At 34.7% G+C, this 21,909-nt stretch overlaps 1 protein-coding gene and 1 long non-coding RNA gene across 3 annotated transcripts; one reads left to right on the top strand and one right to left on the bottom strand.

Moving 5' to 3' along the window:
* Positions 1-16,693: 16,693 nt before the first annotated feature.
* On the bottom strand, positions 16,694-17,232 carry LOC145094533 (uncharacterized). The gene is made up of 2 exons (XR_013703402.1): positions 17,099-17,232; positions 16,694-16,963 (listed from the first exon to the last, which is right to left on the bottom strand). It is a non-coding gene; the product is annotated as an uncharacterized LOC145094533 (long non-coding RNA).
* Positions 17,233-19,459: 2,227 nt separating this feature from the next.
* On the top strand, positions 19,460-21,308 carry LOC145094534 (uncharacterized). 2 transcript variants are annotated; one of them, XM_079032691.1, is made up of 6 exons: positions 19,460-19,566; positions 20,010-20,119; positions 20,225-20,363; positions 20,464-20,592; positions 20,687-20,777; positions 20,948-21,308. In XM_079032691.1, the coding sequence occupies exons 2-6, from the start codon at positions 20,037-20,039 to the stop codon at positions 21,103-21,105; spliced, it is 600 nt and encodes a 199-aa protein (XP_078888817.1). In that variant the 5' UTR covers positions 19,460-19,566; positions 20,010-20,036; the 3' UTR covers positions 21,106-21,308. The 2 variants fall into 2 exon arrangements, with proteins under 2 accessions (XP_078888817.1, XP_078888816.1); XM_079032690.1 differs by having other exon boundaries at positions 20,035-20,119.
* The last annotated feature ends 601 nt before the right edge of the window (positions 21,309-21,909 follow it).

Genomic DNA, 21,909 nt, shown 5'->3' on the forward strand with positions numbered 1-21,909 from the left:
GGCAACGAAAGGCATGCCATGATCGAAGGGTTTGATCATAAGAGAAATGTAAAGTCTGAAGTAGTACCATGCGCTGTTCCAAAAGAGTCAATTTGCTTTTATTGCCAAGAGAAGGGGCATTGGAGACGAAGCTACCCTATTTACCTAAGAGATCTAAGAGATGGGAGAGTCAAAATGTATAACTCTGCTTTAGGTAAAATCTATTAACTAACTCTTTTAAGTTCCTATTCTAGATTCTTGATACATGATGTAATAAGATTACAATTGATGTTTTGTAGGGTCATAGAAAGGAAAGGAAACTTAAGGGAAGAAGTGAACAGAATCTAATCGTGAAGAAATGGATTTCGATCGCATTGCTTGAAGATTGGATTCTTGAGCTACTACTTAGAGTTAGAATAGATTGCTAAGAAATATGTATCGACATAGTTTTTTCAATGAATTGCATTGTAAGGACAAATTTTTCCGCAATAAAATAGATTTTAATTTTATATTTATCCTTGCAATGGCATGTATGAAAAATTGATGTTTGAATGTTTCTGTTATTAGCAATAATGGATTTGATTCTTAATTATGTTATTTGTGGAAAGGTCAAGAATTTACCAAATAGGGAAAGTTTCTCATCGCCCAAGTTTCAATTGGACGGAAACTTGGAATCATACAACTTGGTTGCATGATAAATTAGAAATTTCATATTTGGAAATTAGACTAATTCATTGACAAAGTGTCAAGTGAAGGACTAGGAGATCGAGTACACAAGGTTGTGTGTTGATCAAGTCCACCACAAGAGTAACAAAGATATTCGTCATGATTTACTAAGGTTAAGTAAATATGATTGTACTTATGAGATTAAGTGTAATTCTCAGTTGATTGAAAGAGTTTCAATCAATAGCAGAACGAATAAAGAAGAATCAAGTAGGCGGAAAGATAAAAGTTTCTCTATTCTAAGAAGAAGGGAGAGTACCTTTTATTATGTTTTAAGATAGGTCTTAATGATTAAGAACCATATCTCAATTGATCCTCTAAGTGAGTCTTAGTGCAATTATGTGTATGAGAAGAGGAATCAAGAATTGAAGAAATGGTTAAATCAAGAAGTCAATCATACTTTGTTCCAAAAACAAGTCTTAGAGTTAAGATTGTGACATTAAGTGACAAGTCTTAAGAAGGTTTATAACATTCATCAAATGTGGAAAGTTGTGATGTCTTGGATAAGACAAAGACCAACTAGGACCAATTTTATGAAGTGTTTTGTCTTGATAAAATCTACGCTAACTCTTGAATATTTGTTTGTCAAGAAATGTTTATTGACAAAAGAATCTTATAAGTCAAGGAGTCAGTGGGAGTCTCAATAGTCTTGTGGTTTCAAGAACAAATCAAGAATAAACCTTATCGATCATCACTAGCACACGACTTGAGGTTTACAACCTATCGTGTTGACACTATCTTGTTTCTGTACCATTCCAATTGAATTAATTACGCATGTGAGTTCTATGAGTTCTCATTTGAATGCATAAAAGGCAAGGACCTTGATCAATGAAAAGTACATTGATAAGAAAGGATGAGCTGCTTAACTACTTGGAAGACATGGTGGGCACTCGTGTTACCATAAGGCAAGAAATCAAGATTGAGAAGGTTCGGTCCATATGAGTTTGGGTTTGTTGCAAACTTTGGTTTTGACAAATTCGCATGGATAGGAACACATACACCATTAAAATCTAAGTGTAATAAGATTCCCTCATTCATGAAAATGATTGTGAGGAAATGCTTTCACTAAGAGAGATTTTAAGAAGATATTGATTGTGAAAATTGTATTCTCGAATTCGATTATGGTTACGGTATCCCTTTCCATAATTCAAATTGTGAGATTTGGCAATTAGTCTGAATTGTTTAGACACACATATGAGCTATCTAAGGCAAAGGTGTATAAGTTTAAGAAGCTTAGATAAAGGATTATCATGTCAAAGCTAGTGGGAGCATAAGTGTTATGCTTATTTGATAATAATCATCATGATAGTGGGAGCATAAATGTTGTGCTTGTATGATTATTAAAACAAGTATTGCAAATTAGCAATATTAATTATAGAAAACAAGAGTTATCCTTTGCAAAGTCGTAAGGGTTGAATAGTTGTTTTGCTATAATTAAGGGAGATAATATTATGCTTCATTTCAAGTCTAAAGGCTTAGGTTGTAGAATGTTAATAAATTTAGTCAAGGATATATAGTGTGTTCTGAAATTTCGACTATGATTATAGCATAGTTCGAATTGTGAGAACGTGACACATAAAATATTATGGCAAAAGATTGATAAAGTATCAAATCTTTATGTAAGACATTATGCATCGTGTCCCATACGCTTCAGGTATAGGATCGGTAGCAAATGCTGTAATATTTGAACATTCTAAAATTTTCCAAATGTCTAGCACATTAAGAGGGAAAAAGGACAAGAATCAGTTTTGACTAAAATAATTAAACAACTATCAAAGGACGATCCAAAGCTCGCTGAGGATTGGTCGCTTGTGAGTAGTTGGGAGTATAGTATTGGATGGACCATATCGACATTATTATGAATAGATAAAATTCTATTAAGAATAAGTTGTCGTATGGAAAAATATGGAAATGTTTCCATATTGGGAGTTGAATATTGAGAATCTATATCTGGATTAGAAACTATTATGCAAGAAGGATGTTCAAAGGAATGTACTTTGAGTGAGAGACATCATATCTATAGAATTGTTTCTGATAGAGATTAGCCAAGTCTTGATGATTTTGAGCTATGACTTTACGAAAGAATCATTGCATAAAATGTTAGAATCTAGCATAAGTAACAAGAATTTGAATTCTTATACTTATGATAAGGATTGGGAGTTGTGAAATGAGTATGATTGGAAATGTGTTCATTTGATCTATTTCACAAAGTAAGGACCGTAGGTAAACATTGTGTGCATGCTGAGAGCATGGGACAACTGTGGTAATAATTCAAATAAGAAGTTGATTACCCGAAACAACAAATAATGAGTAATAAATATGGTGATTAAATAAAATGTTTTATTTATCCCCAGAGTTTAGGGCCATATGGGATTAGTATTATTCTTCTGTTTCACTTTGCATGTTTTGACTTCCTGAATAATTAAATTGGTTCAGAACAATCGAATTATTTGAACGAACCACAGTCGTTCATATGTTGGAAGTAGGTATGAATGAAGACTGTCGTGAATCGGTGTGTGGATTGTCTAAAGTGTATTAGACATAAGCAAATGTTTGTTGCAACGTTCATGAGTGCTTATGAGTTTGAGCATTGGATTAAACCCACGCTCACTTGGATCACTTCATGGATTTTATCACGAGTGATTGGTGAGAGGATAATATCTTATATTCTTGAAACCGAGATGTGTGAGTTGTATCTTGCGAGTCGGTTACACATTGATAATATGTAAACGCACCAGTAACTTGGTGTCATAAAACATATTGTTGTGTGTGATTCGGTGAGTGAGTGCAAGCAAGCATTGAATCAAAAGCGATATCTGTGGGCCCCTCGATGATTTAGTGATGACACCTAAGCGCTTGGCCAAGCCGAGACTAATTTGATGTGTTTAAATGTAGTCTGTTGTCAGTCGTTATAAATAATAAATCGAGAAACAACACATAGACATAGAGAATGATTTAAATCCATGTCTCAGTCTATACGATATCTAGAATGGAGGAATATATGATCCCTTATCTAAAGGACGCGTATCTGATAAGATCAGAGTTAACAGCGGTTTTGAAAGCTACGATTGCATATATGGATCTGAAGTCATACGCAGAATAGTTGTTAGACTTATCCAAGTGGGAGACTGTTGGATTAGTGTCTAAGTCCATAACTATTTTGGTATGTACTTGACCCGATGGTGCATGGTCCTTTTGGGTTGCCTTCACCAAAGCAACTTGATAGGATGAATTATGGAGAGAGAGGATTAATTATGATTTATTAATATATTATGAGAGCAATATATTAAAGGAGAAATCATATTGTTTAATTACTATTAGTCAAGAATTAATAAGAATTAAGTTTGTGGCTAAAAGACATTAATTAAACTTAAGGGACTAGAACTGTCAATTGTGTGATAGTTGAATATTGGGCTAATGGACTCCATATTAGAGGGGTGGACGAATTCTATGGGGAAACCCATTAGAAATCGTCCTAGGCCTCTAAGGAAGGAGTCAATGGGTTGCTTAGGGCCTAAGCATCCAAATTAGGGTTTCCTTGTTAGATAACCCTAATAGCCTCACTATTTAAAGATCCCTAGAGCACCAAAAACGTGTGGAAGTAACTCCTTAGGGCTTTGGACGTTTTTGGGCAGCCTCCTCTCTCCTTATTCCTCATCCTCTTGCTCTTGGTGTTTGTGAGCCATTAGAGGAGTGACACTTGTGACTCTAAGCTTTCTAAAGTCATTACAAGGAGGATTTGAGATTGTTATTGCTACATAACAATCAAGGTAAGATCTAAAAACCCTTTCACATGTTAATATGATTAATTGTATGCTAGATCTAGGGTTTAAAGTCTTGGATGAATTGCATGTACAATAGAGAAACCTAGATCCAAGCATTAGGGTTGCATGAGCACATAGGATGTTCTTATGGCTAAAACCCATCATTAAGATGTTGAGATTTTGTCTTTTAACTACTTAATGGACATGTAAAGTCATAAAGTTGGAAACTTTATAACTCTTGACGATATTTTGGCTTTGGATCTGACTTTGGACGTGAAGATTTGGAGTATTAAGCTCTAAACGGGGAAATGGATGAACTAGCACGTACGTTGGGCATACCAAGTGGTACGTTGCGCGTACGCGGTCCGCTCCCTGTAAGCTGGTCAACCACTGAGTACGCCCTGTGTAAAGAAGAGTACGCCCAACATACTCGGCTGAGTCGACTCGGTCGAATTGGCTTGTTTGGGTCGACTCGGATAGGTGTTGACTTGACTTCTGACCATTGACCAAGTTTGACCAAGGACATTTTGGGGAAAATATTATTAATGGATAATGTTTTGACATTTAGGATTTAGGTCCAGCCGGTATTTGGGGGCAAAGTATTGATCAACTATTCATCAGATTATGAGGTGAGTTTTCCTCACTGTAGTTACGGGTTGAAGGCACCAAGGTCGACCCATTGGATTGATATCCTATTATACATCGATTTATGATATGATGAGTATGGGATAGATATCTATGATTATATTATAGTTACTGGTATGCATAGACCAATAGATCTGTAAGACTGTCTATGATTTCTGGCTGCATGATTATTTGTCTATTAATTATGTTTGTTATCTGTTATATGTCGAAATATCGTGTTGGGTTGAGACTTTACTGATATGTTTGTGAGTCAACAGACTGGGGGTATTCCAGTCTGATGACTAAGTGGACCCGAGGATATTCCAGTCCGATGACTGAGTGGACCCAAGGGTATTCATGTCCGATCACTGAGTGGACATGTTATATATTGGCATTCTAGTCCGATGACTGATTGGGCCAGGAGTAATCTAGCCTGGTGGTTGTGGACTCATGGGTATTCCAGTCCGATGACTAATTGGACCCAACATTCTTATTTGTATATGATATGTGTATTATATAGTGGTACTTTGGGAGACTCTGTTTTAAATTATATTTTGGAAACAATGGTTTTGTAAACACTTTTAATAGTAAATGGGTTGATTTGAAAAGTTTAAATTGGTTGTGATTTTTGAGATATTACAATAAAGTTGCCAACTTTAGGAATCTCCTCCATGCAAACTTCCACAATCAATAAGGAAAAGGGGAAAGAACCTAGATCTAGTAACTTAAACTCATAAAGGTTGAATCTTGGACACTTACAAAGGTCCATAATGTGCACAAGATGATGATGATGAAGCCTCCTTGCTGGACAAACACTCTAGAACATCTTCTTATCCTTCTAGCCGCTAAAACACCAAGATGGATCCAAAACCACCAAGTGAGATGAGGGTTAGGGTTTGTCTGAGTTGGAGGGGGGTGGAGACTGAGAAATGAACCCTAAAACCGAGTTACAGGGGTTTAAATACATGTGAAACCCTAAAAGTTTGTAGGCTTGGGATGCAACCATCCTCACGTCGTGAACTCTTATTGCTCACTTCGTGAGCTCAGCATATATACAATTTCTTCATTAAGCGCTCCTCATGTTGTGACCCTTCTATGGCTCACGTCGTGAGCCTTGGTTTTACCCAAAAACATTGCCTTTGACTCCTTGAAACCATGATTCGACTCTTCCAAGAAAACGGGTGTTACATGATGGGTTTTAGGCCCAATTAGGAAGATGGGCCTTATTTGGCTTTGTGGGGCTATTGGATTGGGCCTCAAATTTTTGGGCCAAGTGAGGAGAGTGTAAAATGGACTTTTACCCTGAGGTTTGGACATCAGACCAGGATTTCAAATATGGATTGTGGACCAATTATTAATTGGATATTATTTGATGGTGTTAGCATGGGAATTTTCCGGATCAGTACACTGATATTTTATCTGATAGATTCCACAGATTGAGGTGAGTTTCCTCACTATGTTTGGCGGGTCGAAGGCAACAATGCCGCCCCATGCTTTATTATGATTAAAATGTTAGTTATCTGCGTAAATCTTGCATGTATGATATCTGATATGTATATAGGGCAAGGCCCGATGCTAGGTGAGGCCTAATGACTATCTTCTATTCTATTTATCTTTGTGATTCTTGCATGTGTTTATGTGTTTGTATATATACCTGGCGGGGCTCGATGCTAGGCGGGCCTGATGAATGTGATGTGACATGACCCATCTCATATTACTGACATATCTGTTATGTGCGGGGCCCGATGCCGGGCGAGACCCATTATATGTTGATATGTATGGTATGTAGTGTTTTGGGGAACTCACTAAACTTTCTGCTTACGATTTTCAGTTCAGGTTTTAGGTACTTCTGGATCCAAGGGGAAGATCTCGGGGTAATCGCATCGCACATATCATATCGTTCAACTTTTTATTCGACTCTGATGTATTTAGATGTTTTGATCATACTCCGATATTATCATGGTTTTATGAATATTTTTTAATGATAGTTTTATTATAATGAAAAAGAAATTTTTGGTCTTAATTTTTAGGATGTTGCAAAAACAATTTGTTAGAATTTGAAGGACATAAAATGGCATTTAGAATAGCTTCTTGAGGAAGATTTATAAAAAATTATTTATTTATTAGTATTCTTTAAATTTTGTAATTCATTTATATATTATAATATTTGTCATCTAATATTTAATATAAATTGGAATATATCAACGCAATCATCTTATTTCATCCACATAATAATATAAAAATTGAAATATATGAAAAAAAAACATAAATAAATTAACAGGCCTATAAGATAAAAAAAATTAGGTCTAGAACAGTTAAGTACAAAATGACACGTAATTATAATTTATTTATTTATCAGTTAATTACGTAATTATAAAAACCAATAGTCTGAAAACATCAATAGTGTCATCTCATATCATAATCAAAACCAATATCCAAATCATGTCATAATAAAACAACATCAGAGTATAACTCCCAAAGATCTCATGTGCAAAAAATCATAGTGTGATGCATTGCGATCATGTCAGCTCCTTTCCTTTTGAAGTAGAAGTACCTGAAACCAAAATTAAAAAACTTAAGCACGAAGCTTAGTGAGTTCTCCCATCATACTACATACCATACGATAAACATACTGCCTAGCATATCCGGGTGCTGGCCTACCCCATCGGTCTCTTGCAACCGGTTACCGCCGAGAATATATGGGTGTTGGCCTACCCCTTCGGTCTTTTTCAACCGGTTACTGCCTAGCATACATGGATGCTGGCCTACACCTTCGGTTTCTTTCAACCGGATACTACCTAGCATATTTGGGTGCTGGCCTACCCCTTCGGTCTCTTTCAACCGGTTACGGGGTCTATTTCACCCCTACCACTACCATATAATATCCTAGAATATAAGCACATAAATCACATACTACCAAGCATATCTGGGTGCTGGCCTACCCCTTCGGTCTCTTTCGACCGGTTACGGGGTCTACTTCACCCTACCACTACCATATAATAACATAGCATACAAGCACATAAATCTCAACAGATGGTGGTAAACCAGATAATTATCACAAAGACAATCATCTCTATTGTAAAAAATTACAAGTAGGCCGACATTGGTGCCTTCGACCCACTTATACCGGGAATGTAACTCACTGCGAATACTGGAAAGTAGCTGAACAGTCCCCGGCTCTGAATATCGGTCTAACTCAATCCCCTACACATAAAAGATTTCCTTATATACCCTTTCATAGTCGTAATTCCCTTAAGGGTCAGCTTTGGTCCAAGTCAAAGTCAAAGTCTAGTCAAAGTCAACACTTCGAGTTGACTCAACTCGTCAAGTTTGCTCTTCAACTCGTCGAGTTCCCATGAATCACAGAATCGTGAAATCACGATGCAACCCATCGAGTTATCTTCCAACTCAGCGAGTTTCCATAACTAATAGAATCGTGATATCCGGGTTGACTCGTCGAGTTTTCCCCCAAATCGCCGAGTTCGTCCTTTACAACAAAATCGGGACACTCTTAATCAACTCATCGAGTTCTTCAGTCTGTTAACCCTTCTTAATGAATTATGCCATTATTCTTCAGATCTATACCCTATACTCCAGATCTATACCCTACCTAATGAGATTAAGCTCAAACCCTAACCCAAAAAGGCCAAAGTCTTCATCCAAAGACCACAAAAACTACAACATAGACCATGACGTCATAGATGTGGACTCTAAGGACTGAAAGATCACGTAAACTTCCAGCTTTATCTACATGCATGGCCATTAGAAGTTCTAAAATGCCAAAATGATAGTCTAAAGGTTGCATGGGACTTCCATGGCCATAAAGTTGGCACCTTTATGCCATGAAAACCCCTCAAGACCCTAGATCTGAAGTGTTAACTCATTTGGGACATCCAACTCCCAATGACCATGATATTTGGGCCAAAACCAAGCAAAATAACCCAAAAAGGAGATCTACTCAACTACAAAGGCAAGGTTCAAGCTTTATACCAGAAAAGTGTCATGGATGAGGCAAGGATTTCGGATCTATAAGCTCCTCCTTGAGTCTTCAAGCTTTTCCTTCTCCCAATGGCTACAACACACACCAAAACACCCAAAATTGCTCACAATCACTCAAAGTAGCTTAGGGTTTTGAGATTTAGGCTTAGGAAAGTGGAAGTTGGAAAATGAGGCCAACAAGAAAGGTTTAAGGTGTTTAAATAGGGTGTAAAACCCTGAATTTAGGGTTTCATTTCACCCAACCAACTCGTCGAGTTGATTCCTCCCAACTCATCGAGTTCATCACCAAAACCCGGGGTCTAAAACATCTCTACTCGATGAGTCTGGGGCCTCAAACTTGTTGAGTTGCTCTATAAAAATGAATAATTTATAATTCAAATACATACCAGGAACCATGCGTTACACTTTATCCCCAAAAAACGCATGCTATGAACTGGCACTTAGTTTAACGAATAAATAGTTTAACAAAAAAGCTTGGTAAAGCTTTATGTTTTCAGAAAAACAAAACCAGTGTTCAAATTTAGTAAACCCAACATAAACTTAGATCAAAAAATATATTAAACACAATATAACAAAAATGATGTCTTACCAATAAAATGAATTTAGGGCTTATACATCAAACTGTTGATAAAAGAATATGATATCTTCGGTCAAGTTGCATGTGTTGTCAATATCTTCTATTGAAATATTAACAAGCCTATCCATGTTCAAAAGATTATGTACTATCCAGGCTCTTGCTCTTTACACCAAATATATAATTAGCCTTGTATAAGTAGCATAGGCAATTTTAAAAACAAAAAGATAAATCAAATTTTCATGTTTAGAATTGAGTCGAATATAAAATCTTTTGGTTAATCACTTCCTGGCTTCCTCATCTAAATCTTATGGTCTATTTGATATATTAGAATCCAATTAGCAATTAGATATAACTTTACAAGTGGGGTTTTCACTAAAACGAAAGTCAGAAGTGAATATAGAGATCCTAATCTGCCATAAATTTACTGGTTTGAAAAAGGTGTTTGTAACAGCCCAAATTTTACAAAAAAAATTAACTTTTATAATCATAAATACCAACCACAATTGTTTCTAAAAATCCCATTACATGAACATAGTGTTTTAATAGATCATAGTATCAAAATTAAATATGAAAACACTGTAGAATGCGTGCCGTGCCATCAAGCCGGGTCCTCGCCCTTAAAACTACAGGTACCTAAAACATCCAACAAAACTATAAGCACACGCTTAGTGAGTTTCCCAAAACACACAAAAACATATAATCACGTAATGTCATGCATATATACATATATGTTTACCATGGACTCCCTCCATGGTCTTGATTTGGAATGTCATGGGCTACTTCCATGGTCTTGTATCCCCGAGCCATGGGCTCCTCCCATGGTCTTGCCAAGTGCCATTGGCTCCTCCCATGGTCTTCACATAAGTTCACACATATATCAAATAGAAAACTATTTCATACTCCATTACTAATCATATCATGTCGATTAATGGGCCGCCTTAGTGCCTTCGACCCATGAGTGTAGTGAGAAGACTTACCTCTAATATAGAACGATAGTTGAACAGGTCCCGACTCCGAATATTAGCTCCACTCAACCCCTAAACAGAAACAATTCCTTAAATACAACTAGAAATGCCCCAAAATCCCTTATAGGTCAAACTTGGTCCAATACTAAAGTCAAAGTCAAAGTCAACAGCCTGAGTTGACCCAATATGCCAAGTTGTCCTTCAACTCGCCGTTTTCCTCCATTAGCTGCCAGATCAGCAAAAATCTTATCAACTAGTCGTGTTCACTAATGAACACTCCGAGTTAGCTACAAATCCAACAACTTAATGCATTAAGCTGCTTCCATCGAATCTAGGAGCTCCTATTCTCATATCTCCTCCAAAATGATGTCTACAAGGGTAAAGTTTCCAATGTTGCCCTTAAGAACCACCAAAATGATTCAAACCCGAACCCTAGACTCATTAGAGTGAGGCTTGATCCATTAAGCCCTTAAACTCCAAAGACACAGTCCCAAAATGCAGATCTGACATCTAAAGGCTGGAAAATCACGTAAAGTGTCCAACTTTACGTCCATGCATGCTAAAAAAACCCCAGGGCTCAAGAGGGGCTTAATAAAGAACTTATTGAATGAACGGGACCTAGAACCTAGTAAAGCTTGCAACTTTAAGCCACAAGAGGCCATAAAATGGCCAGATCTAACGTGACAATCCATGGAACACTCAACTTCTTGGACGACCCAACCATGAGCCCAAAATAAAGGTAAAACCCTAAAACAAAGAGATCTAAACAACAACAAAGCAAGGTCTAAACTTGATACTGTGACATCCCCATTTTCACGGCCAGAAAAGACCGATTTTGTTTATGCTTTATAAAAATCAGAGTACTTCTTTTAATAAAAATGTTACAGAATTTGTTACCAGAAAAACATGATGAATACGTTATTAAAACATTTTCGAAGAAACGTATTTTATTCATTTTAAAACGTTTGGGATGTCATCGTTAATACAGAAACATAAGCATAAACAGAACTTACATTTATTTACACTAGTGATCTACATCTCTTTAAATCTCTCAGTGTAATGTGACTTCATATCAACACCTGTGATATAAATAAACTGAGTGGGTCAGGTTGGGAAACCTGGTGAGTACATAGGGTTTTCAACCCACAATAATATAATTATTATGTTCAAACAATCAAACAATCAACCCAATTACCCATCCCCATTATCTTCTTTATTCTTAAGGATCTACCCTAAGAATCAACCATTCCTCGTTCATACATTCCTAAGGATCATCCTAAGGAATCGGCACGAAGTCCATCGTCACCGGGGTTTAGGCACTAAGTCTGTATAGTCGCCAGAATTTATACAATAGGCACTAAGTCTGCATAGTCACCAGGGTTTTGGCACCAAGTCTGCATGATCATCAGGGTCTAGGCATCAAGTCTGCATGATCACCAAGGTTTAGAGTACACCGAGTGAACACATCGTTCACAACACCTACAGGTTGCGAGCCTGCTAGTGTTCCACTGGACTATCTAGAATAATCCGTGGTTGTCATCCATACTCTGCTGAATGACGGGGACATCGTTTGGGAAAAAGGCTTCTCACATTGTACACCTCTCACCCATACCTCATAGTCTATATCACCTCTCAACTCATCGTCCAACTCATATTTCATCTATTATATCTACCCATGTTTTACCCCAACATTTTCGTAGATATAAAATACATATATAGTTTAAATCATTTAAAACATGTATAAAATCTTTCACCGGACATAGACAACAAGTAAACAAACAATATGCACACATAGCACGTAGTAAATACTTCATATCTATGTGTAAGTTGAAGGGGACTATGCACCCACCTGAAAGGTGGTGACTCAGCACTCGGACAACGCTTCGATACTCTCAAAACAATTTCCTTCGATAAAACCTAGTATCAATACCACTAGGGTTTAGTCTAACGATAACCGCGACAAATTAATAGTCTGACTATTATTATTATTATTATATAAGCTTTAAATAACACTCAAAATAACTCATAATAATAGCCCAAATAATTATTTTAAGGACCTAATAACATTACTATAATTATTTGGAAGCTATATTAAAAATTGCGTAAGCGTAGCTCACTTACAGCGAATTTTATCGAAAACCGGAACTTTATTTGGAGCAGCGTTTCGAAACCGAAAGACAGTTTTTCTCGGGACTCTGGGAGCCTCGGGGCTTCCTTAGGGTGCTAGGGGGTTTACCTAGGCTTAGGAGGGGGTTAGGGGGTAGTGAGAGAAAGTAGAGTGAGAAAGTTTGAGTGAATTTATGAGAAAATATGGCAGCCCTCACAGCCCTTTTATAGGCTGGTCCTCGGACGTACGCTGGGCGTACAGGTCCTCGGACGCGGGGCGTAACCTCGGTCGTACAACACATGTCGCGAAGGGGGTGGGTCATCGTGGACGTCTCGGAACCGCAGAGGGCAGTTGTACGCGGCGCGTACCCGAGCTCGGACGCTGGGCGTAATGCGAGGGTGGTGTGTCACTCATCCGAAGCGGGTTCATCGGACGGTTGGGAGCTAGGCCACGCCGTCAATCCATGCATAAGTTTCGTAAATCTCACCCTCAGCTTCTAAAAATCGTAACTTTCACATACGAGCTCCGTTTTCGACGATCTTTATATCCACGTGAAGGTGGGAACGTACTCTACAACTTTCGTTTAGACTCCGTCGGCTAATTTTGACTCGATTTTAAATTTTGTATTATTAACACGCCGGGACAGGATTGGTCCGTTAAATCCTCATAACTTCTTCATCCGACGTCCGTTTTCGCCCATCTTTTTCTCGTTACGCTAGTCTTAACGAGATCTTCGATTCTCGTTTAGGTCGTGTCGACTAAAAATCACTCAATCTAATATTCGAATTTCGGGCTGTACACTGCTAATCCGAAACTTCAAAAAATCATAACTTCTTCATACGAAGTCAGATTCGGGCGTTCTTTTTATCGATGTTCTTAGTTTAACATACTCTACGACTTTCATTTATATCGCTACGGCTAAAACTCGCTCTATCGTAAATTCACTATTTACGCTTCCCGGTGCCGTGCCAGTTTCGTTACGAAACTTCGACGGGTCATAACTTCTTCGTTATAACTCGGATTTCGGCGTTCTTTATATGTATGGAAACCTTGTGACATATACTACAACTTGGTTCAAATTATTTATTCTAAATAATTTTTTGTCGAAAAGTCATTTTCGACCCCTATTGCCTCTAAATTGACTAGCTCGGATCTACGGGCGTTACAGATACCTCCAAGAGACGACATAAGTGGGGAGATTCTGGATCTAAGTCTTCCCTCCAAGCTATACACCTTCAACTTCAAAGCTTCTTCAAATGAATACAAAAAGATCAACACTCAAGGCCCTCCACAAGCTCACACACTCATAAAGGGAGATGATACACATTATTAGGGTTTCTGGGCAGAGGAGGCTGGTAAGGAGGCTAGCCATGGGACTTAAGGTCATTAAATAGGGTGAAACACCCTAAAAATTAGGGTTTCCTTCTCAACTGCCAACTCGTCGAGTTGGTTCATTAATTTCTGCGGCCAAAGCCCTTTTGACACGTCGATTTGAAGCTTCCAACTCACCGAGTCCCAAGGAAATATAAACAATTGGAGAAATAAACTTATACCAAAACCAAGAGTTACAGTGTTGGAAACAACAATGTTGTTATAAGAAGTGACTCCTAATAATAAGTGAACAGATGCATACCAACTATTCAAATGGAGCAAAAGAAATTTGTATCTACACCCTACCATTGATTAAACTATTGTTACTTGCCGGTACAAATAATTGTTCAAAGATGATGATACCTTTTAAGGGAGTGGAGTCTATCTATTCGAAACATATACAATTACAATAATACCTAAGAAGAATTACTTCAAAATATAAAAACAAATACAAGGACATAACATGTAATCTACCTCAATGTTAATCAATCTTCCATTGTACGTTATACTTCAAATTTAATGCATACATGTGTAGTTCCTTAATCAAGATATATAATGTAGCTGACAAATGTAAGGGCCATTTAGTGAGACATTTTATCAAACAATTGGCGTTCATTAGAAAGTAATCCTAAGTGACGCATATTATCAAACAGTTGGAATTCATTAGAAAGTAGCTCTAAACAGCCACGAGTGATTGTTAACAGATAACCAGGCTATTGTCTTCTATAGCGGAAGTGTAACAAAGCAACCAAAAATCACTAGAAATGGCCACAGTTGTAGGAGCTTAAAGCTATTTACATCAAATGTATTTAGAAGATTCAGGATATTTAGAAACAAGGAAATTGAGAAAAAAGTGTTGATTGATGACTGTAAGAATATTTGATTACTCACCTGCATGTATAAAAGTTTGATGGTTCCATTATTGGCAGTGGGTAACAAGTTCACAACATTGACAACTCTGTAATCATGAAATCTTGAGGAGTCTCATTGAGGATTTCATCGATCCTTGTAGGCAGGAGACCAACCAAGTCGTAGGCTTGTGCTACCACACTAGTGCAACCATGAGAAATAGCAATGATTCCAATGGAATCTGGACCAGGCTATGTGAAGGAACAAGAAGCATCAAAAACAGATCAGATAACCAAAAAATGAAATTGAATGGAGAGAAAATATGGCATTCGATAATAAATAGTTGACGAAGAATGGAACTAGCTTTTGGACACTTGTGATAAAGCATAGGCATTCATGAATGTGTTGTGTTCGTTTAGGGGGGAAGTATGGTTGGTTGGAAGTAGACAAAGTTGAAGAAGGTTTCTGAACCCTATAATTTTGACATACCTTCTATTACATGACGGATGAAAAAAATACCACGCGTGGTTCTTCTTTAACTTCATTTTAGACATTATTTTTAAAGAAGATGAGAGACGATGAAAAATTATGTCTATAGAAACTCAAAATTATTTCATAAAAGATGGCATAATTTTTATGAACACTTTTTCCTGTTATGGCATTCGATAATAAATAGTTGACGAAGAATGGAACTAGCTTTTTATGTTTTTTTATTTTATTAAATTTCACATAGTATTTAAATGTAATAATAAATGCATATTAATATCATAAATGAATTTTCCTTCTAATTTCAAAATCACTAAATTAAAGTCTCATTAGGTATCCTTGTTTATTTATCTAAATTATTTGTTTAAATTTAAAAGAGAAAAAAACAATTTAATTTAATAATTCAATATTTTTCTCGCTTTTCTTCTTAAATAAACAGATGTAATACATAAGTCTCACACCTAGTATATATATATATATATATATATATATATATATATATATATATATATATATGAATCGTTAATTCTTAATTCCTCCTCTTTAAATCGACTGTCATCACTGCTCACCCTCTCGTAGTATTCTTCTTTTCGAAATTGGTATCGGGAGAGAGGTCTCCAGGAGGTATTACCATATTTATCTTTTAACTGTATTATTCTTAATCAGCGGTTTGTTTGTGTGAGTTGGATTTCGACATTTGCATTTGGGTCTCAACCGCTATTTTTCTTATTGACATTTCATATATGTTCTGAAATCTCAAATTGACTTTATGTGTTTTGATTCAAGAGGTCTTATTTTTTAGATTTACTGGCAGGCCCGGTCCTGACGGTAGGCAACCCGAGCGGTCGCCGAGGGCCTATGTCTCTAAGGTGCCTAAAATTCGTAGAGTATATTGTATAATTATATAAAGAAAAAACTAACTTATTTTAAAATGTTTGGAGAAATATTTTACTTTAAATATTAAAAGTCAATTTTATAATGTTGTGTCTATTTTCTATTTATTTGTTATTATATTTATGGTTTGGATGGTCTATTTTTCTTTTCGTTCTATCTTTGGACCGGCCTATTTACTTTGCCTTAGGATTTGGAGTTCGACATCTTAAATCTGTTCTGAAATCTGAATATCTAGGATGACATCTGAGTACCTTTCATTGTTAGTTGTAAGATTGAAGACAATGCATGCATTGTATGATTCTCAGTTTTTAACTTTGTATATGACATGAACTAAAAAAATTGCCTAAACAAACAATAATAAAACTATCGAGCTGCATAATTCACAATCACATTACATGCTATAAAATGTTACATAGCCAACAACCATGTCGATGTTTTTTTTTTTCTTTAAAACAAACAATACACAAGCTTAATTAACAAGGTAATTGTCAATCAATATAAACACAAACTTAAGTGTAAATTGGTGGCGGGGAGTCAGGTGGATTCATGCCATGACGTGGGTTTCCTTGTGGTGTTGGTGGTGCTCTTGGATCATATCGTTCGGTTCTGAACGACCCCCCTTGATCTGTAATATTTATCATCATTATATTATCGATCAGTTGTAAACAAATATGAACATGAAAGTTAAGAGAATTATTATCATATTAATACCAAAAAGATAATTAGGGAAAATGAAGAGAATTAGAATAATAAAACAAACCTGCAGCGATCAAAACCATTTGCATTATGAAGATAGCACAAATAAAGATGAAGATGATGGAAGCACTTCTCGTTTTGATGGAGGCCATGGAGACAAAATTCAAACTTCCTCAATATTCACAAATGATTCAACCACTGTTTTATTAAGTATATAAAGTCAACTAAAACATCAACCACTTATTCTTTTCTTCATGTCTTTTAATGTTTTTGGTAGGAAGTTATAAAGAAAATCATAGTCGGCCGGAGCAGATATCTAACAAATTAATTTTACGAGAGCTATGATTGGCATGCTTATAGCGTTCACACTAACTCTCTCTGATTCGTCATATGAACACACCTTTTATTTATCATATTTTTGTTTACTAGACATGTATGAAAAGTGAAAACATTTAAGGGTGTTCATACTTCATTCATATATACATATATTAATTTTTTTAATACTAGTTAAAATGAATTGATATTTTTTATATTTTAAATTTTTTTACATATGGTTAATAACTAAATATGCTAATCTCATAATACATTTTGGATGATATTTTATATTTTCAATTCTTTGATTTTACCAGGTTGTCTTTGATTTCTTATTTAAATTGTCATATTCATCCAAGTATCTATTTTTGATTTTTCGGAAGTAACATGTTGAACATAAAATGCAATCTAAATCGATTTATCTAAACAAATAAATTTAAATTGGCATATTCATCCAAATATCTATCATTGAATTTGCCTGGTAACATGTAGAGATTAATAAATAAATAAATAAACCACAAAAAACAAAAACAAACAAACAAACTTAGGAACGAATTAAGACCAGTTTGAAAAGTAGATGTGATATAATGTCATTGATTTGAAACATTAAACCTGTTAAAAAAACTTGACTCCATTTGAAGCCTAAACTATGGAAATAAATATAATGCAAGTAATATAATCATTTGATCGTAGGAATAACTTGGGACATCGCTTGTTAAACATATGTGTTGTGTGTTATTAGTGTGAGATCGGGAACAAAATATTTTCATGGCTAAATTTGGTTTTTACGAAGCACGATTTTTTTTTTAATTGAGAAAACATGTTCTGTTTAGTAGAGGAAAACTCATAGGAAATGAGAGTAATGAGAAAACATGTTTTGTTTAGGTATAAAGGTCGTTCAATGTGTTAAGTTGGGATTGACCAATGTGAATGACAGGAATATGCAAAACGTTGTCGATAATGACATAATATATATTGCTTTTATTGCTAAAAGTTGTGAGTATACATGTGTTGGGGCTTAGATGAGACATGGCATAAATAAGACATTCTTACCTATTTAAGAACACTTGTTTTGGTATATAAAATGTTCAACATTCCAAGAGTCACTTATATCCATGCATGTCTTATGTATAAAATATTTTTTTATAGATTATATAAATAATTATCAGACTAATAAAATATATTTTTTTTTGAAAAAAAATTGATATAAAATTGTCAAAAATACTATTTCAAATGATATAAAACGATTTTTCTTTATATGTAAAAATAAGCAGATAAGTCAATAATAAATTAGTATATCCTTTTTTGTCATTTTTATAGGCATAAGTTGAAATTGCCAAACATTAAAAAATAATTTAGCAGTTTATTTCATTTTGATCCCATACAAATAAAGCTAAATATTTTTTTTATAAAACTTGATTTTAATAACAAATAAGGTAATAGACATTTTCAAAAATAAACATAAATTATTTTAAATAATGAACTCCAAACACCCCTGGTAAGGATCTCTAATCCTACTCCAAACTCCATTAATTTCTTTATTTTCTAGTTAAACCATCTCCAATTATTTTTTGAGTAAATGGATAGTATAATTCTATATATGGAGTAATCTTTTTTATTTGCTTCAAAACTGAAATGAACAAAATAAAAGTGAACGTTTTGCTTGTCAATTTTAGTCCTTTACAATTTAGATTTATCATTTTTTTTGTTTTAATTAACTGCCTACAATTTAAATGATATTAATTAAATACAAATATAAAATAAAATATTTTTATATTGCATTCATATAAAATTATGAATATATTTTAAAATCTATGTCGAAAGGTTTTGATAATTTTTATAAATTGAAAAAAGGAATATACTAAACAATACATCTTTTGAACGAAAAAATTGAGTAGCCTAGTAGGGTTTGAAAATAAAATAGTATTTGTTTTATTTTTTTTATTTTTATTTTAAAGTTAAAAATTAAAATATACTGGGGAGTTGGAGTTTTGGAATCTGGTGATGATATAAATTGTAAGCCCTAAACATTATTGAAGTGATCCAAGTATTAGCCCAAATATATAAAGGCTATCAATTGAGCCCACATTATATTATATACCAGCCCCTTTACATTTCCAATCCAAGAAAGGAAGCAGATTCGTATCAAGAGCGACGAGGGAGATGAACTGAAGCAGATTCGTATCAACGACTAGAGACCTTCGCACCCCACAACTACAGGTTCCATTTTTCTTCAACTTTTTCTGCTTTCGTGTTTCTTGTTCATGTTTCTAATTGTTTGTTGTCTGGGGTCATCGATTGATGTTAATAACCATGTTCATCTAGCTTTTCTGATTATAAAGCGTCTTGATTTGTTTAGTCTTATGACTTGGATTTCTGAGGAACCAAAGTTTCGATGATGAAAAAACGGATCAAAATTAATAGAAAGGTTTGAAATCAGATCGCTTAGAATGACCAAAAGATTAGAAATCAGATTGCATGCAAGCTGTTTGATCAAATGCCTGAGATAGATTAGCTTCTTTATATGTGATTAGATTTCCCATTTTATTAGAAATTTAGCAAGTGAAGTTTCAATCTTACAATTAAGCAATCGAAATCAATTGACTTCAAAGTTGAGCCAGTGCTTTTTGAATTCATTATGAATAAGAAAGCTGACATGGCAGCTTGCGTGGACTGTTAACATTACAGAAATGCTGATGTGGATACATCATCATGCAATTGTTCACAAGTGTTGCTTCTTGCTTTGCATAATACTCCTACAAACTGTATACGGGTACTTTCTTTTCTTCATTCTAGTAGTATATATTTGTTTTAATAAGTCAGTTACATTTTAACAACTTTTTCCACCAATTATATTTTAAAAATATTCCAATTACAGGGCTAATTTGGACATTTTAAATGTCGGGGAAGAACTGCAAAAGGAAACTCTACCATTACAATCAGGATCCCGTATCTACCAACTTCAAGGCCTTAAGCCAAATCATTGGTATGAAGTGAAGATATCATATCCTGCTTCTGTAGGTATATTATAATAATAATAATATAATAATAATACATAATCTTTTAGCTTTTTTATTATTATTATTGTTAACAAAAACTTGTTATATTTAATATCAGATACCCGCTAGCTTTTCATTACAACTTAAAAAAGAAAATCCAAACTTTGAGCCAAAGCACCAGAGGAAATTACTCAATACTGAAAAGTTGATTTTCAAGAATGATGATGAAGACTTACAAATCAACCAGGTTTAAGCTTAAATATCTCTTTCATAGTGTTTTATTACTTAATTTTTTATTTATTTATTTTGAGAAGTAGTAATTTAGATTTCTTGTTTTTTAGAGTGGAATGTATGTCATGTTGACTGTGGAAACTGAGGGGGTGGTTGCTATCCCAAATGGAAAGGAGAGGGAAATGGTTATATATAACATAGGTAACTTTTATCAAGTTAACATTAAATTTACAAATTTAGTCCCTGTGGTTTGAGATTTTTTTATGAGTTATGTCGAAAAGAGAATCTGTTATCAGTTTAGTCTTTTTTATTATTGCAGCTTGTTATCATCTTTTTTTTTAATTACTTAACAATTTTATTTTGAATTGCAGTTTGTGATGAACTATTGTTAGGTATTCCACACAAGGCTTGGTGGGTTGTGATGTTTGTAATTATTTGTTTGGGTGTGGCATTTGTGATCCCATCTTTTCTTCCTTCACTTCTTATAACAACAGATCGAATGCCATTATTAGCTTCCAAGAATTCCTGACTTAATTCATCATCAGTATGCTCACAAAGTGTATTGGAAAATGGAAGATTTTGATACTTGAAGCAAGTTTGAAAGTTGGCAGTTTTTGAGATTCTTGATCATATTTATGTTTGGGATGTTTAATGATTTGAGAAAGTTGATGTATAATGGTAATTAACTGTTAGACTTTGATCATCAAATGGCTTTTCTAAGTTTACTTTCAACTAGAGGTGTTCACTTTTTTTTTTATTTTTTAAATAAATAATATTTGAAATTGCGTTTTGAATGTTGAACTAGCCTATCTTGGGGTTATTATTTGCTAAACGTGAGAGGTTAAGGGGAAAAATATAGAAGGCAAGTTTCAAATTATGCAACTACATTTTTACCTTTGATGAAAAAAAATAACTTCAACTTGTTTCACATTTACCTTTATAAGAAAAAAAAAACAGCTCCATAGTCTAGATAAACCAGGTAGTTCGAATTTTTAACATTTTCTAACTTAATTACTATGTTTTTCTGTGAGATGGTTTCTACATTTAATGGAATAGGCATTTAGCCTATTGAAACCATTTTATGCTGTGAAATCACTTTTTATTTATCACTTCACCAACAATATGACAAGTGAACAACTAATTGGTTAATTAGGTTTTTAATTTGAAGAACTAAATTAAACTAAAGCATAAAGCATTAAAAATGAAAAATAGCAAGGCACTAGAGCGTTGCAAAATACAATAATGAAAATTAAGGTCACAAAATCAATCAAACTAGTTTAAAAAATACTCACAATTCAGTCTATGTTTGAACCACTTGAAAGAGTAACTTGTA

Source organism: Lactuca serriola, chromosome 3, assembly GCF_051521515.1.
Source record: "Lactuca serriola cultivar US96UC23 chromosome 3, Lser_US96UC23_V15, whole genome shotgun sequence".
NCBI lineage: Eukaryota > Viridiplantae > Streptophyta > Magnoliopsida > Asterales > Asteraceae > Lactuca > Lactuca serriola.